Source organism: Carassius gibelio, chromosome B2 (assembly GCF_023724105.1).
Source record: "Carassius gibelio isolate Cgi1373 ecotype wild population from Czech Republic chromosome B2, carGib1.2-hapl.c, whole genome shotgun sequence".
Classification (NCBI taxonomy): domain Eukaryota; kingdom Metazoa; phylum Chordata; class Actinopteri; order Cypriniformes; family Cyprinidae; genus Carassius; species Carassius gibelio.
The window spans coordinates 4,700,462-4,718,312 of record NC_068397.1 but is presented as its reverse complement, the minus strand read 5'-3'; the positions used below and the strand labels follow the sequence as shown (position 1 = coordinate 4,718,312).

The 17,851-nt window shown below is 38.2% G+C and overlaps 2 protein-coding genes and 1 long non-coding RNA gene across 4 annotated transcripts in view; 2 read left to right on the top strand and 1 right to left on the bottom strand.

Annotated features, from left to right (window-relative positions):
• Window positions 1–1,444: 1,444 nt before the first annotated feature.
• LOC127951064 (3-ketodihydrosphingosine reductase) lies at window positions 1,445–12,287 on the top strand. Its single transcript, XM_052548697.1, has 10 exons — window positions 1,445–1,897; window positions 3,051–3,140; window positions 3,590–3,646; window positions 4,408–4,473; window positions 4,562–4,657; window positions 5,390–5,581; window positions 5,677–5,760; window positions 6,307–6,390; window positions 7,526–7,627; window positions 9,119–12,287. The coding sequence occupies exons 1-10, from the start codon at window positions 1,709–1,711 to the stop codon at window positions 9,245–9,247; spliced, it is 1,089 nt and encodes a 362-aa protein (XP_052404657.1). The 5' UTR covers window positions 1,445–1,708; the 3' UTR covers window positions 9,248–12,287.
• Window positions 12,288–13,067: 780 nt separating this feature from the next.
• Window positions 13,068–15,352, bottom strand: LOC127950860 (uncharacterized). Its single transcript, XR_008152554.1, has 2 exons — window positions 14,422–15,352; window positions 13,068–13,431 (listed from the first exon to the last, which is right to left on the bottom strand). It is a non-coding gene; the product is annotated as an uncharacterized LOC127950860 (long non-coding RNA).
• Window positions 15,353–15,390: 38 nt separating this feature from the next.
• Window positions 15,391–17,851, top strand: part of LOC127950859 (apoptosis regulator Bcl-2-like) — a 52,331-nt gene continuing 49,870 nt past the window's right edge. Inside the window, exon 1 of one of the 2 annotated variants that reach the window (XM_052548211.1) lies at window positions 15,391–16,443. In XM_052548211.1, coding sequence (XP_052404171.1) covers window positions 15,961–16,443 — 483 coding nt within the window. In that variant the 5' untranslated portion in view covers window positions 15,391–15,960. The remainder of the gene's footprint in view (window positions 16,444–17,851) is intronic. The other variant, XM_052548210.1, reaches the window with a different exon arrangement.

Genomic DNA, 17,851 nt, shown 5'->3' with positions numbered 1-17,851 from the left:
AATTTTAAAACTTTTAAAATGATTAAAACATTTAAAAACAGTTAGAAAATGATTTTACATAAAAATAATAATAAAACATAAAACAGTGAAAATATAGCGCAATCAGTTCGGACATTGCACAGTGCTCATTCAACAAATGCACAGCTAAAAAGATGCGTTTTGAGTCTAGATTTAAATGTGAGTAGTGTTTTAGCACATCTAATCTCTTCTGGAAGCTGATTCCAACTGCGGGCAGCATAGTAACTAAAGGCAGACTCCCCTTGTTTTGTATGAACCCTTGGTATTTCTAACTGACTCGATCCTAGTGATCTGAGTGCTCTGTTAGGTCTATATTCAGTGAACATATCTGCAATGTATTTCGGTCCTAGGTCATTTAGTGACTTATATACGAGTAAACATACTTTAAAATCAATCCTAAATGTAACTGGAAGCCAGTGTAAAGACCTGAGGACTGGTGTGATATGCTCAGATTTTCTGGTTCTCGTCAGAATCCTGGCAGCAGTGTTCTGGATGAGCTGCAGCTGTCTAATGGTCTTTTTGGGAAGGCCGGTGAGGAGCCCATTACAATAGTCCACCCTGCTGGTGATAGAGGCATGAACAAGTTTCTCCAAGTCTTGACTGGAAACAAAACATCTAATTCTTGCGATGTTTTTTAAATGATAGTATGCTGATTTAGTTACTGCTTTGACATGACTAATGAAACTAAGATCTGTCTCCAGAATCACACCAAGATTCCTGACTTGATTGTGTAGCCTACACTGCCAAAAGCACCAAAAGTTGGTTAAATGACCATGGTGTTTGTGTGCTTGACTGGCCAGCAAACTCACCAGACCTGAACCCCACAGAGAATCTATGGGCTACTGTCAAGAGGAAGATGAGAAACAATTGACCAAAACATGCAGATGAGCTGAAAGCCACTGTCAAAGAAACCTGGGCTTCCAAACCACCTCAGCAGTGCCACAAACTGATCACCTCCATGCCACACCGAATTGAGGGAGTGATTAAAGCAATAGGAGCCCCTCCCAAGTATTTAGTACACTTACAGTAAATAAACATTAAGACCAACAATTCACTAAAAATGATGTTGGTGTTTTTTATTTTTAATGTGAGCCAAAATCATCAAAATTCAAATAACCAAAGACTTAAACAACTTAAGTCTGTGTGCATTGAATCTAATACACGAGTTTCACAATTTGAGTTAAATTACTGAAATGAACTTTTCCACGACGTTCTAATTTATTGAGATGCACTTGTATGTTTGAATCGAATTCAGTGGCGAGGGATGGCAACAAAAAATACCATTACAACGCTCCATAACATGAATCAAGAAAGTGACAGTTATTAGTCTTCCTGCTCTGGAAAGAAGGTTGAACTTTGGAACTTGTAGTCCACTTTCCATAAAAGGCGCATTCTGACGTGGTAATCGGAGGCTTAAAAAACTACAACTCCCATAACCCCACCTCTCAAACGCAACCATCATTCGTTCAAAGTGGATAGATTCTCTGTTTTGGTTAATGTAGTGAACGGAGAGTTAGCTTTTGCTTGAATTTAGTATTTCATCTACAGCACAGGCCTCTAACACGTCACTAGATAATAAGAGCATAAACGGCTCGTCCGAAGGCCTGTTATCTTCTGTCCCCGAGACGGAGGAGTGTCTGGAATTGCACATTTAGCTTGTGAGCTAACGTCAGCAGCATCAGGTTGACCCATGTCCTCTGAAGAGGCTCTCGGCTCCACGCTCTCAAACTGGCTCTCCTTTAACTCCTGGTGGCTGCTTCTGCCTTTCGTGATGCTCCTGGTAGTGGCTGCTTTCATCGTGGCCTTCGTGCTGCTGCTGTACATGATATCCCCGTTAATAAGCCCCAAACCGCTCAAACTGAACGGGGCCCATGTGGTGGTAAGTTCATGTAACTGTTATTTACATATGTTAGAAATTACAGCTCTCATAACATCAGAAGCAGCTAAGATAACAAGAAACCAATGTTACAAGGGTGTTGTCAATAGGTTCTGTAGTCCGTCTGAAAAAGCCTTATACTGTAATTGCATTTACTCATTGATCGTGCTTATTCATTAAGTGATTATTTTGAATTTATAGTAGGCAATCATAAACCTAATGCAGCTGTGATTACTGATAATGATTCATTATGTCACATGTAACTCATGCAGCAGTGCAGATGTGCATTTGACTTGATCCGTTGCTGAAACTGTTATTGCTTTAGATTGAAAATGCTTATCAAATGAACTAATATTCATGTTAAAGGTCATATTTTACTGGAGGCCAAACAAGTGTAATTGTACTGGTTATGCAACCATTTGTTACAGGGCAATGGACCTTTCAAGCGGGTACTGCATGTTTTCGCATTTGCTAGGGTTCATAGTTTATCAAGAGCTCAGACTTCTCTAGTTGTAAATGAACAGCATGTTGAGCTAGAAATATGCAGTGTTCATCTGTGATGATTTCATGGGATATTTTACAAAGCATAGTAAATAAAATGCCTATTCATTCTTTATGCAGTTGATTGTATTCATAAAAACATCAGAATTAATTCACACATATAGAGCATTCATACATTTTCACAGCACATCTAATGAAAAGCCATGATTCTGTTTGTTCCATTTGTTGTCGCCTATACATATGTATTTTTTTTGAGTATCATATTTGAAACATTTAAAGAAAAAAAAGCCCCCATAAACTTCAGTTAGGCAAAAGAAGGCATTGTGTACAACAGGTAAGTATTGCTCATGTTGATGATTCACAGGTGTTTGAGATTCAGTAGTCTTCATAGGGTCAAGTCATAATTCAAACCAGCAGTCTTGTGCATTATTGTTAAAAATCAATTTATGGAGTATATGAACAGGATTTTTAACATCTGCTACCTAACTGTTGCACTCTATATGTACTGGATGAGAGCAGATGCACATTCTGTGGCACCTGCAGTGTAGATAATTGCTTGTTTGGTGAATTTGTTTGTAGTCGTGTTTGCATATTTTAGTAAATTGTATGAACCATGACTTGCTTGGTTTGTAATAAATGGCGTGTCCGTCATCAGGTGACCGGAGGCAGCAGTGGGATCGGGAAGTGTATTGCCATGGAATGCTACAGACATGGTGCCTTCATCACCCTGGTGGCACGAGATGAGGTCTGTCACTCACTCTTTACACTAGTGTCAAAAGTTTGTGGTTCAGAATCTCTAATGCTCAACAAGGCTGCATTTATTTGAACAGAAATACCGTAAGAACCGTAATATAGTGAAATACTATTAAATTTGCTATTGTAATACATTTTATAATGCAATTCATTCCTGTGATGCAAAGCAGAATTTTTAGCATCATTACTCCAGTCTTCAGTGTCACATGATCATTCAGAAATCATTCTAATATGAGGATTTTTTTTTTTAAACAGATAGCAATTACCTTGTTTTGTAACATAATAGATATCTTTGTCACTTTAGACCAGTATAATGCATCCATGCTATTAATATATTTTAGAAAAAAAAGTGCTGAGCCCAAACTTTAGATTGTTAGTTGACATAATAATTATTGCTGTCACTGGAAGTAAATATTTGTGGTTGTACATATTTTTCTACAGCACAAACTGGTTCAAGCCAAGAAAGAGGTGGAGAAATGTGCCATAAATGATAAGCAGGTATGTGTTTCTGTGGTGTCAGGTCCTTACACTGGCTTCCAGTTACATTTAGGATTGATTTTAAAGTACTTTTACTCCTCTATAAGTTGCGCAATCACCTAGGACCGAAATATATTGCAGAAATGCTCACTGAATATAAGCCTGACAGACCACTCGGATCACTAGGATCGAGTAAGTTAGAAATACCAAGGGTTCACACAAAACAAGGGGAGTCTGCCTTTAGTTACTATGCTGCCCGCAGTTGGAATCAGCTTCCAGAAGAGATCAGATGTGCTAAAACACTAGTCACATTTAAATCTAGACTCAAAACGCATCTTTTTAGCTGTGCATTTGTTGAATGAGCACTGCAATGTCCGAACAGATTGCACTGTATTTTACATATTCACTGTATTTTATGTAAAATAATTTTCATTTTAAATAAGTACATTTTTAAATAATTTCCAAAGTTTTAAAATTGCATGTTTTTGTTTTTATTTTTTTCTTCATTCTTATTTTACTTCCTTTTATGTAAAGCACTTTGAATTACCATTGTGTATGAAACTTGCTATATATATATATATATATATATATATATATATATATATATATATATATATATATATATATATATATATATATATATATATAAACTTGCCTGGCCTTGGTATGTTTCTACGTCTTTAAATGTAAGGATGTGTTCTTTTTGTATTTTTGACTAGTGCACTCAAAATCAACCCAGAAATCTTAAATGGGTGTATGACTATTGTTTTGATCACCTCTAGGTGGTGCTTTGCATTTCTGTTGATGTGTCGAAGGACTACAACCAGGTGGAGAGCGTCATTAAACAAGTATGTATACATTTAACTGCTATTAGTGTTTTCTTCAGGTGGTTTGTGATGAGGTCGCCGACCGTGGTGTTGTGTGTTTGCTCCACAGGCTCAAGAGAAGCTGGGTCCTGTGGACATGCTGGTCAATTGTGCTGGGACGTCTATATCTGGGAAGTTTGAGGAAGTGGAAGTCGACCGCTTCAAGGTAAGATCAGTATATCATAGACACTCAGGTGGGCATTTTCAGATTATGCTAGTAAGAAACCACCTCGCAACACCCTCTGACCCTCAAGAGCCACCGTCCTGCAGAGTTCAGTTAACCCTAATCAAACGCAAACAAAGGATTTGTCCAAACCCGCTCCTTACTGTAGCATATTAATTTTTAACATATTCATAACTGTCGCCTTAGGGTGCTATGACATCTTTTATCGGAGAGAAAAAAAAACACTGCATGGGGAGACACTAAAAATAATAAACAAATACAATGATGAACACTAGTAATTGTTTTATGTTTGTTGGCAGTGTTTAATTATTCATTGAATGATTGTGAACACATATGAAGCATTACAAACCAAAATAGTATTTATTGTATTATTGTACAATAGACAAAACCACAAAGCTGGCATAGAGGTATGTGTAATTACAAAATAAGTTTGTTATAGTTATTTTTAATAAATGCATGTATGATAAAATGACATGAGTGATGAAACCGTTTCCAAATTCCAAAGTGTCCAAATTTGAGTAAACCAATGAATATTTAAGCCATTTTGGATACCGCTTCCGGATTACTAGTTTTTTACTAGATTACTAAATTACAAGCTGGTGAGTTTGATCAAGGTTGGAGCTAAACTGTGCAGGTAATACCCTAACAATTCCTCTAGCATTATAATGGTGAGAAATCTGTCCCTGAGGTGAAGTGTGTGCTCTCTTTACACAGAAACTGATGGAGGTGAACTATCTGGGCAGTGTTTACCCCACCCGGGCAGTGGTCACCACCATGAAGGAAAGGCGGATGGGCCGCATCATGTTTGTGTCGTCTCAGGCAGGGCAGATCGGCCTCTTTGGCTACACGGCTTACTCACCGTCCAAATTCGCCCTGCGTGGTCTGGCTGAGGCCTTACAGATGGAGGTGTGTGTACGCGTGTGTGCTCGCTTAATATCTACCACATTACAGTCCGTTGAAACTTTGATTTTAATTCAGTCTCTTGTCCTGATCTTTCCTAGATGAAGCCCTATAATATCTATGTGACTGTGGCGTATCCTCCAGACACTGACACTCCAGGTTTTGCGGAAGAGAATAAGACTAAGGTGAGAGAACAGATGTTTTTTTTTTTCCTTAATAGAATATTATAATGGAACATTAATATTAATAGAATATTTAAAAGTGAAGGATTTCTAATAATGCATGTCTGTGCTCTGTTAAAAAGTTGGTTCGTTCTTCTTGAATTTAAAAAATATTAAGTGCTATTATTGGGTGGCTTTTTGTCCCTGCAAAAAGCAATGCTGGATAAAAAAACACTTTATTTTAAGGACCAATGCTCATCACTCTAAACTAGTTGCTTATAAGCATGCATATTACTAGTATACTAGCTGTTTATTAGTATTTGTAAAGCACATATTAATGCCATATTTTGCATGACCATATTTCAGATCCCTTAATCTCTATCCCATACTTAAACTTTTGCCTTACTATTAATAAGCAGCAAATTTGGAGTGAATTAAGGCAAAAGTCATAGTTTATAGTTATAGTTAATACTGAGAATTGCTCCTCAAACTAAAGTGTGACTCTTTACTTTTTTTTTCTCTCTCTCCTGTCTGTGTTTTATTCTTCTGGTTTGACTCTCTCTTTGACAGCCTCTGGAGACTAAGTTGATTTCAGAAACCGCTGGAGTCTGTCAGCCTGAGCAAGTAGCAAAGATTGTAGTGAAGGATGCAGTGGTAAGTAGGGATTGGTCAAGATACTCAACTACTCATCCAGCAATAGTTGAATTTTGATCATTTTCAGACTTGTATGACTTAATTTGTTCTGCATGTGGAACTCAAAAGACATAGGGTTTTTTGTCCGTGGTCTTCAAAATATCTTAATTTGGGGTGAACTATATCTAGGGCCGTGCAAAAAATCGAATGCGATTTTCATGCACATCTCGTCAGTAAAGGCGCTCCTGTGATTAGAAGTACATCTCCAGCACGTGCGTTCAGATCAGGGTTGCCAGGTTTTCAAAACAAATCCTGCCAACTTGCTTCTAAAAACTAGTCCAAAACTAGCGTTTCCAGGAGGTTCCCTGATTAAAAAATTGCATCATGGGGTTAAAAAACACGTTTTTTTTTTTTTGGCAGGGTTGACTTGGTAAGTTTTGTATTTTAGGGGCTAAACCTCACGTTATTGGTATTGGAGCGCTTCAACCTGCGGACGTGAAACACAACCGTGGACTTGGCAACACTGGTTCAGGTGGAGCTGCATTTACTACACAGAACCATAGTCAAGCTACAGCTACAGCTACAAGCTACAGAAAATCGCTTTCAAAATCAACAAAGAATCGCCTCCGATTTTGAAATTGATTTTGTGTTTATTGTCGGTGAACTACGGCTCTTTGTATTAAAGGCCAACCAGTGTAACCAAGTCCGCGGTTGTTTCATGTCCATGGGTCGAAGCGACCCCAATACAACTAATGTGATGTTTAGCCCCTAAAATGCTAATTTTACCAAGGGTACCCCACCAAAAAAAAATTATTTTATCACCCGGAACGAAACGCGATTGGGCTAGTTTTAAGTAATTAGGCAGGTTTTGTTGTGAAAACCTGGCAACCCTGATCTGAATGCACGTGCTGGAGATATACTACTAATCACAGGAGAGCCTTTACTGACGAGATGCAAATGAAAGTCGCATTCGATTTTTTTTGCACAGCCCTAACTATATCTTTAAAACACTAGTCAATTTTGATAACCTTCTGTTCCTTAAAAGATTAACCGATTTAATTTTTCTAATTCAGTTTGATATTAAGCCTAAAACATAGTAGTGTGTATATATATATATATATATGTAATAACTATTACTGTCTCTGTTCCATCACAGCAGGGAAATTTCACCAGCTCATTTGGACCTGATGGCTACATGCTGTCAGCGCTGACCTGTGGGATGTCCCCGGTTACCTCCATCACTGAGGGGCTGCAGCAGGTACGGCCCATTATCACAAAACACTGAGTCTGAGTCTAGTGCAACAGTGGCATCATATTCGACTCACTGACAGTACCTTAGGAGATAGAACTGGATGACTCCACCTTTTTTTGTGTAATTATTTCTGCATCATGTGTCTTTCATCATCCTGCCCGGCCTTTGTATCTTAGTAACATCATGTTTGCATTCAGCTGTGGTAGGGCTATTTGAGTCAATCACAGTCTTCCATATTCCCTTTGAAGATTTTAATGAGCCTCTTGACTTTTGCCCAGCTCTTCTCTGACTCAAAACTGAGGAATAAACCTGAGAGATCAGCCAGGCGGCATTGTTTTACTGCTGCTTTTTTATGAATTCCTTTGAAGAATTGAAGATCGAGTCACAGCAGATTTTAAAGTAAAACAGATTCAGATGTTATCAGCATGTGAGGAAGGAATCTTTGTGCGCGGATCCATTTTTAAATCCTTTCTGTGACATTCAGCGTATTTTCCATATGTGAAGAGAGTCTGCAGATCCAGTCTGTGGCCGTGTGGCACAGTGTGAAAGCTTGTATTACTTCTATTCTTCTACTCTTTATATCTTGTTGACAAAATCATTATGAGGTTTCTAAATCAGTCTAGCTGTCTGATGTCATGGCAACTACCCACAGTTTGGATTCTTACAGTTTTAATCTAATTCAAAATGTACAAAATCGGAGTTTAAAAATAGCTGAAATGGATGGATGGATGAATGGACAGAATATCGAAGTAGATGGATGGATGGATAGATAGATGGATGAATAGACAATATCTAAGTAGATGGATGGATGGATTTTTATATATAGACAATATCGAAGTAGATGGATGGATGGACGGATGGATGGATAAATAGATGATATCTAAGTAGATGGATAAATAGACGATATCTAAGTAGATGGATGAATAGATGGATGGATAAATAGACAATATCTAAGTAGATGGATGGATGAATAGACAATATCTAAGTAGATGGATGAATAGATGGATGGATGAATAGACAATATCTAAGTAGATGGATGGATGGATGGATAAATAGACGATATCCAAGTGGATGGATGGATGGATGGATAAATAGACGATGTCTAAGTAGATGGATGGATGGATGGATGGATAAATAGACGATATCTAAGTAGATGGATGGATGGATGGATAAATAGACGATATGTAAGTAGATGGATGAATAGACAATATCTAAGTCGATGAATAGATAGATGGATGGATGAATAGACAATATCTAAGTAGATGGATTGATGGATTAATGGACAATATCTAAGTAGATGGATGAATAGATAGATGGATAGATGAATAGACAATAACTAAGTAGATGGATGGATGAATGGACAATATCTAAGTAAATGGATAGATAAATGGATGAATAGATGGACGGATTGGTTGTTAGGTAGATTTTGTATTTAGTTTTTAGATGATCTTTAGTTTTTCTGTGATGTTCAGATGGTCATTATGTCATTCTGTGCAGATTGTGACGATGGGGTTGTTCCGCACCATCGCTCTCTTCTACCTGGGCAGCTTCGACAGCATCGTCCGCCGCTGCATGATCCAGAGAGAACAGTCCAAAGCAGCAGACAAGAGGGACAAGAGGGAGTAGCACCAGCCTTCCCACCACATGCACCTCCGTCAGCACCACTAACACACACACACACACACACACCTCACAGCACGCACCACCCGTCCTGGCAGACATGTTCAAATGCATAGAAGAGGTCTAAACTGACAAAACACTGTTTTTGCTCATTCTTTTCAGTAGACCTGTAATAGGCGTCCATCTCTCATGTGTCTTTCAGGACCCCGATCATTCCAGTGCATGCTGCATCAATATTTCCAGCTCTTTAAAACTTTATATGCATTGAAATGATTTACTCTCTGGTTCTCACTGCCTCTAGTACATTCTCTCGTTAAAGAAAGTTTGTGGTTGTTCTCAAAACCACATGCTATCTGAGTTCTTGTTCTAGCCTGTTGGCCTAATGTTATTTTAACACTAGAAATAATTTCAGTCAAGTTTTATTTGAATTGAGATGTTACCATTTGCCGTATGGGTAAAAAACCAACTTCACTTCCTTATTTTACATTGAGGTGAAGAACTGTTCTTCTGACTGGTCTGTGATGTTCATAGTCAAGCACTGTATCTTCCTGCTTTTAGATTTCATAGTTTTAAGGTACGGATACAGGACATCTGTGTTTTCGGATGAAACAGCCGGAGTCTGCCACTCTGCCTTATCTTCTTTGCTCTGTGTGGGGGTTTCTGAAGGAAATGTTTACCTTATAAATGTGCGTGCGAGTGTGTATGTATATTTTTCTGCTTGTATGCATGCGTTTAGGTGACCTCAGGGGCTTCTAAGAGTTCACTGAACTGAAGGATGTGTCAGGAAAAGCCATTGCAGAGGTTTAAAGGCTCGCTGGCTCGAGTCAGTGCACCTCTCTGCCAACAGGTGGAGCTGGAGATCCAAACGGATCAGGTGTAACCTGAGCAAAAGCCTACATGTGCAGCAGCCCGTGTTAAAAGCTGATCTAGAATCAGTCATAGTCGGATGGTTCCATGTCCACAACCCCAGATCTCTGTAGTATTGAAGGTGAATAAATGCGGGTCCATCTAGTGTTCACGCAGGTATTTTAAACACTGTAGATGTTGTGAAGCTTGATCAGATTTTGACACCAAAACAAGCAATATGGCTTCCACAGGACAAGTGAATATCCTCGTGCTCTGCTCTGTCGTAACGTAAAATAGATGGTTCCAGCATATAAACTGTGTTTTCTGCTTCCAAACCTGCCCCTTGTACCTTACTGACAACACAATAGCTAGAGAGAAAATGACACTTACTCATGCTGTTGTAATATTTGCCTTCCTCACTGTCACAAGCAAACGGGAGCATGTGATGCGATCACACCCTACAGTTATGTGAGCGGATGTTTATGAGGACTCCATCTCTTGATGCCTGAATGCACAGAAAAGATCCATTTAAAGTAATAGTTCATCCAAAAATGAACATTGTGTTATTATTAAGTATTTACTCACCTTCAAGTTCTTTCAAACCCGTAGGACTTTCTGTTTTCAGTAGAACACAAAAGGAGAGGTTTAGTGGAATGTTCCTGCTGCTCCTTTCCTTACAGTGAAAGTGAATGGGGCCTGCAAAGCTCCAAAATAAACAAAAAAGGACTGTAAAAGTGTAAAATATTATTTCTTCTGAAAAAGCATTATTGATTTGGGTTAGAAACAGAAAAATCCCTTGAATTAAGATCTTGAATTTACTGTGCATGAAATATGGGAGTTATGGCATGTACAGTTTTCTGAGTCAAATTTTGGCTTCTTATTGCTTCAGTACTTCAAATTTAATGTGCATGATTCGTATGAACTACTTTTAATAGTGCTTCTTTTCATTTTGTGGAAAAGTGCAGCATAGACCTTTGGCTAAATTTCTCTTTTTGGTTCCCCAAAATAAAAATACAAAAATCCTACGGTTTTGGAATGACATGTGAATAAATGATGACCGAATTTTCATTTTTGATTGAAGTAACACTTTCTTTCAATATGATGTTAGTTAAGCTGCTGTTTTTCCTAGAACATACCTGCAAACTCATCACCTTTTGTTTTTTTGTCTTGGCTACAGGGTTAACTCTGTATTACTGCTTTCCCATAACGTATGTAATCATTTAATAGCTTGTAACATGGTTATCCATTGCTGTTTAAGTTGAAACTGCAACATGTTTAAATCATAGTGGTCATTTTAGAGTTTAGGTTACCGTACACATGTGTTGCTATTTAAACAACATGTAGATATTATATAGAATTTTCCAAGAAAAAAAATCCCTCTTTTCCATTCCCTATCAGCTTTTTTTTAAAACCAGCCCGGAGTTTGCAGGTATACTAGAAACCTTTGACCAATGCAGTCAGGCACAGTCATGGACGCCCATTTTCAAGCCTTAAGAGATCCAGACAGACCACTACAAAAGCTATTAGGGTTGATACCTCCACATCCAACTATGGCATAGCTTGTGTATGGTTTACGTATATTGGTTTCAGTATAGAAAAAGACATTGTTTTTGCTCATTTTTGTTTGTTTGTACATTATTTGCTCTGGATATTTTTTACAAAAAGACCCGAAATATGAGAATGAGAATGCATGAGTCAAAACGACGATGTTCTCATTTGATATTGGCTCAAGGCACGTCGTCCAGCACATAGTAGCTATAAGTTAGGTGCCGATATGTCGGACATACGATTCTGTCGTGCACTTTTCCATAACACATGGACGTAGTCAGTTATTTAGTGGTTAAGAAGCTAACAGTAGAGAAATTGTTTTAAACTCCTTAAAGCTATGCAAATCAAGCCTGTGCTCACCATTCATTCAAACACAAGAGGACACTAGTGTTTTTTGTTTAATCGTCTGCTATAGCTCACTCTTTGTTTGAGATATTTCTGAGAATAAGATGTATAGTTTGAGTAACTAAAAAAAAAAAAAGACCAACTTGGATGCTTTCTGCTTCTGTGTTTTGTAAGTTTCTTTTTTCCTTACTCATTCGTTGCCAAACTTGCATAAATTTCACCTTGTGTGCCATGGGAGAAAAAAAAGATGTTGTTGCTTTTGTCTTATTTTCTTATATAATGAAAATAAATAACTTTTGAAAGGTAATTCAGCCTGATCCTTTACTTTGTATTCCTACTTTGAAACACTTAAGTGACTGGTGTCAGTCTGAAATAGAAAAACCAAAAGCCTGAATAACTCTGTCAGAGCTGACAGAGGGAGAAAGCAAGCTGAAAGATCAAAGGTCTTGCTCTGTTTAAAGAAGTTCCAATGCTAATTTTGAGGTGAGGCTGAGGAACAAATTATGCTTTGCCTAAACAGATGCTTATTTCCATTTCAGCTCATCCTGACCTCAACTACAGATTAAATTACCCATGCATTTTATTTAAAAGAAAAGTGCCAAGCAAAAAAAGAAATAATAAAATGATATATATCTATATACCCCCTTACATCAAAAAAAAATTTAAAAAAATAAAAATCAATAAAATTCAATATTTTTTTCCTGGGTCATTCCATTTTATTACACAGAACTTAATTTCTGAAATTATTTATTTTGATTACTTGGTTTGTTACTGATATCTGGTGAAAATGTCATGTCAACAGCACCTTTAGAAATATTTACTGAGAAAAATGGTGGTGTTCAATACTTATTTTACCTGCTGTGTGTGTGTGTGTGTGTATATATATAAAATATATAAATACACAAATATACAAACACATATGTAATTTGTATTAATATTACTTTTAATCATTTTTATTTAGTTATAAAGATATTTATACAGGTGATGGTTATATAATTAGAATATCATCAAAAAGTTGGTTTATTTCACTAATTCCGTTCAAAAAGTGAAATTTGTATATTATTTTCATTCATTACACACAGACTGATATATTTCAAATGTTTATTTATTTCATTTTGAGGATTATAACTGACAACGAAGGAAAATTCCAAATTCAGTACCTCAGAAAATTTGAATATTACTTCAGACCAATACAAAGAAATTATTTTTAGAAATCTTGGCCAATGGATAACTATGAACATGAAAAGTTTGAGCATGTACAGCACTCAATACTTAGTTGGGGCTCCTTTTGCCTGAATTACTGCAGAAATGCGGCGTGGCATGGAGTCGATCAGTCTGTGGCACTGCTCAGGTGTTATGAGAGCCCAGGTTGCTCTGATAGTGGCCTTCAGCTCTTCCTCTTCACAATACCCCATCGATTTTCTATGGGGTTAAGGTCAGGCTCTGGGACCCTGATTTCAAAAGGAAATGCAAAATTTACTTTCATCAGAGAACATAACTTTGGACCACTCAGCAACAGTTCAGTCCTTTTTGTCTATAGACGCTTCTGATGCTGTCTGTTGTTCAAGAGTGTCTTGACACAAGGAATTCGACAGCTGAAACCCATGTCTTGCATACGTCTGTGTGTAGTGGTTCTTGAAGCACTGACTCTAGCTGCAGTCCACTCTTTGTGAATCTCCCCCACATTTTTTGAAAGGGTTTTGTTTCACAATCCTCTCCAGGGTGCAGATATCCTTATTTCTTGTACACTTTTTTTCTACCACATCATTTCCTTCCCTTCACCTCTCTTTTAATGTGCTTGGACACAGAGCTCTGTGAACAGCCAGCCTCTTTTGCAATGATCTTTTGTGTCATGCCCTCCTTGTGCAAAGGTGTCAATGGTCGTCTTTTAGACAACTGTCAAGTCAGCAGTCTTCCCCATGATTGTGTAGCCTACAGAACTAGACTGAGAGACCATTTAAAGGCTTTGCAGGTGTTTTGAGTTAATTAGCTGATTAGAGTGTGGCACCAGGTGTCTTCAATATTGAACCTTTTCACAATTACTGAATCTGGGATTTTTCTTAGTTGTCAGTTATAATCATCAACATTAAAATAAATAAACATTTGAAATATATCAGTCTGTGTGTAATGAATGAATATAAATATACAAGTGTCACTTTTTGAATGGAATTAGTGAAATCAACTTTTTGATGATTCTAATTATATGACCAGCACCTGTATATGACTAGGCTATATATTCATTATTATGCTTGTTTTAATACATTCAGTAATGCAAGCCAATTTAATAGCCTCATAAATATATTTTTCTATTTCACTATTTTAAGTGTAAGTGTTGGGTGTGTGGCCACTATGATAATATATGACATACAGAAGCATCTATAAGACTAATGATTAATTTTCACATTTCCCATTATATATGGAAACAATGAGTGTAAATTTACCTTAAATTTCAGAGATTGTTTGCCATGTTTTCTTATGCTTTAGCACTCAACCCACATGAACTTCTGATGATCTTGTTCTTCAGCATGATTTGAAAATGATCCAAAGAGCATCTGACCCTCTGTACCAAGTATTTCACATGATCAGTGTCACAAATCTGCTTCGATTAGTGACCTAGAAACAGAAATGTAGAAGCTTATGCTCAGTATATGATTATGCAAGGATAAATCAAAGTTTTATATTGCATTATTTTTATATAAACTATGGTATTCAAAAAGAAAAAAAAGAACTGATTAAAAATAATGATGCACCAAAGACGATAACGATAATAAAAATACATGCAATTAAATGAATGCTAAAACATTAAATTACTCTGTCTCATAATGGAAGACAGTTTCCTTCACTTATCGAACACTTTTTCTTGCAATTTTGACTACATCTCACAATTCAGGCTTTTTCCTTTTTATAATTGTGTTATAAACTCGCAATTCTGAGAACGTAGTCTTTTTTTCTCCTCAGACTTTATATCTCACAATTCTGAGAAAGAAAAAATATATTTTTTTATTTTTCAGTGGCTGAAACTGCCTTCCATAGTAAATAGGATGGCAAACATCATGCAAACACTACTTGTGATGTTTCGCCAAATGCTCATACGAGTAAAAACACCACTGTAAAAACATGTCTGCTCAGTGAGATCTCAGCATAGCCTACATCACAGCCCCATTATTCATTAGAGGGATAGCTTTGATCTAAACCAGAAAACGAAGTGGATTAGTAAACAAAGATACTGTGCAATTACACAGTCCTAAATATACTTGCTAGTATATTTCCATGGGAGTTTATACTAACCAGATCTAACAAATGGGGTTTTATTTCTAGGAGGATTCATGAGTTACTGCAGGAGGAGCACACGCATGAGTGTGAATGAGTGACGCAGCACAGGAAACACCTCTCTGTGCCATGAAGGGGGCTGGCGATCTGTCTGCATATGGAGCTGCAGCGCCGAGCAGACGCCTCTAAACACTCAACTTCCACACACACAACTGTTCACCGTTTACCTTTCGCCCACAGACCGAATTCGACAGCGCACGCGAGCGAGAAAGTGTCTCCTCACAGCAGCGGTTCCGCGAGAGAACAAACTCACTCGGCGAGAAACCTCTTCCGTCTCCCGCAGCTCGGGACTCTTTCACACCGATACACGATGACTTACCGCGCGCGATTCCCTCTCCAAACACCGGAGACTTTCTCACTGCTTGTTTGTTTATTCTGATAGGGAGGAAGATGCTTAAATCCTCTCTTGCATGCCTGGAATTTTCTGCCCTGGAACAGAAAGTGGGCGTTTTTCCACACCGAAGCAACTAGAGGATTCATGCAACTTGCAGTTTAAAGTGAGGCAACATGCAGTAAGTTCTAATGTGCAGTCATCTAAAGGTTAATAACATCAGTTGCTGTTTTGCATTGATTTGATGATGAACATGATGCGCCTGGATTCATAAGACCGCACAGATTCTGAGGTTATTTAGAGAGAGACACAGGTCGAGATGGCACAGGAGAATGTGTTTGATAACCGCAGTATAGTGGTGAAATACATCCACCATAAGCTCTGGAAGAAGGGGTACGTGTGGGAAGTGAACGGACACGATGACGGTGTCTCGAATGGACTGATGATGGAGAGGCAGGAGGACCGCGGCTCCCGTCACGACCCGTGCAGCGCTCTCCACACGGTGCTACGGGACGCGGGGGACGAACTGGAGCGGCTTTATCAGTCGGACTTCGCGGAGATGTCCAAACAGCTGCATATCACGTCAATCACGGCGCAGCAGCGCTTCACCGCGGTCATAGACGAGCTGTTCAGGGACGGCGTGAACTGGGGCAGAATCATCGCTTTTTTCGAGTTTGGAGGGACCGTTTGCGTCGAATGCGTGAATAAGGAAATGACGGCGCATGTGGATAACATCGCGGGCTGGATGACCGAGTATCTGAACGGGCCGCTGCACGCCTGGATCCAGGAGAACGGCGGCTGGGTATGTAACTAAATCAATGTATAACCTACTACCTCACGTCGAAGACGCAGGGTCGCTCGCTCCGCCCCTTCTCCTGCGTTCGAAGCGTTGCGCGTCATCTGATTGGCCGATAGCGCTGTCCGTTAGAATGCGCCAGCCAATGAGAGGCGGCGATTTCTCACACCCCTCTCACGCCTCCGCCATGGAGCCTTCGGTAAATGTGTTTCCATCGTAGTTTATGCGCCTTTTTTTTATCGCATATAAAGTTTATCCTACTCAAATGTGCCCGTAGTTTTTTTATGCGCATTTTTAGAATTTATTCGCATGTTGGCGTTTCCATCCAGCGGTTTTTGATGCGATTCCAAAATGCGCATACAAATAGGTGGATGGAAACGCAGCTAATGACAGCTGCTGTCTGAAGCAGAGATGAAGGTGTGGTTCTCCTGTGCACAACTTTCAGGAACCGCTGTTGATTCATGCAAACAGGAGGATGTTTATTCTTATACGCCAACCAGTTATATGGGCTCTGATATTTACTCACCAAATCATGTGTTTCATTTGCCCCGAGCTATTCCTGTCCTAAGTGCAATAGTTCAGCTCGTGACGAGACGCGTGTGATATTGTTCAAACAGAACTGAACTCTAATTGTTTTTTTTGCTAAGGTGTACCTCTAATGTATCTGGGATACCTGGTTAACGCTGCCAGAATTCTGAAATGAGAATTGTAGTTCAGCACAGAAATGTTGAGATTCTGAGGATTGTGAGAGTCCTCTAGGGTTTTTTTTTTTTCTGGCATGCTTTTCATTTTCTTCTATTGAGTATCTCTGGTGAAACAGACAGTAACAAAACCCCAGAAAAGATGCAAAGGTTAAGTTACTGGGTAAATGTTACACAATATTTCAATAACTTCTGCAGTCATGCCAACCACCTCCAACGCAACACATCTGGGTATGCAACAAAACAGAAGATACTAGACATATATTAATTTTTATTAACTATAATATAATATTTTTTTAATTAAGACTTTCTAATCTTATCTAATCTAAAACCAGCAGGAAGCTTTATAAAGTGGAATGAAAATTATCTTTTTGTGATCTGTTATTTATCTTGTGAACGATTCAGACTCACAGTATCATCATTATTTCATCCAGTTTTTGGTGGCAAAGTAAAAATGGTGGAATTTTTTAGGATGTTTGGTCCCAATAGGTTAAATATGGCTCATATGGACTTTTAAGCTACAGGTAACTATCAAATATGTTCATAAATCCATTTTAACAGTAATAATGATGCAAGACTTTACATAAAAATGGACAACATTAATGATTTACACCTCCGTTCTGATATAACAGAACTGTATTCCTACTATTTCAGTAGCATATACTAGGTATACTGTGCACAGTGCTCATTTACTAAAAAGTGTGGTATGCCGC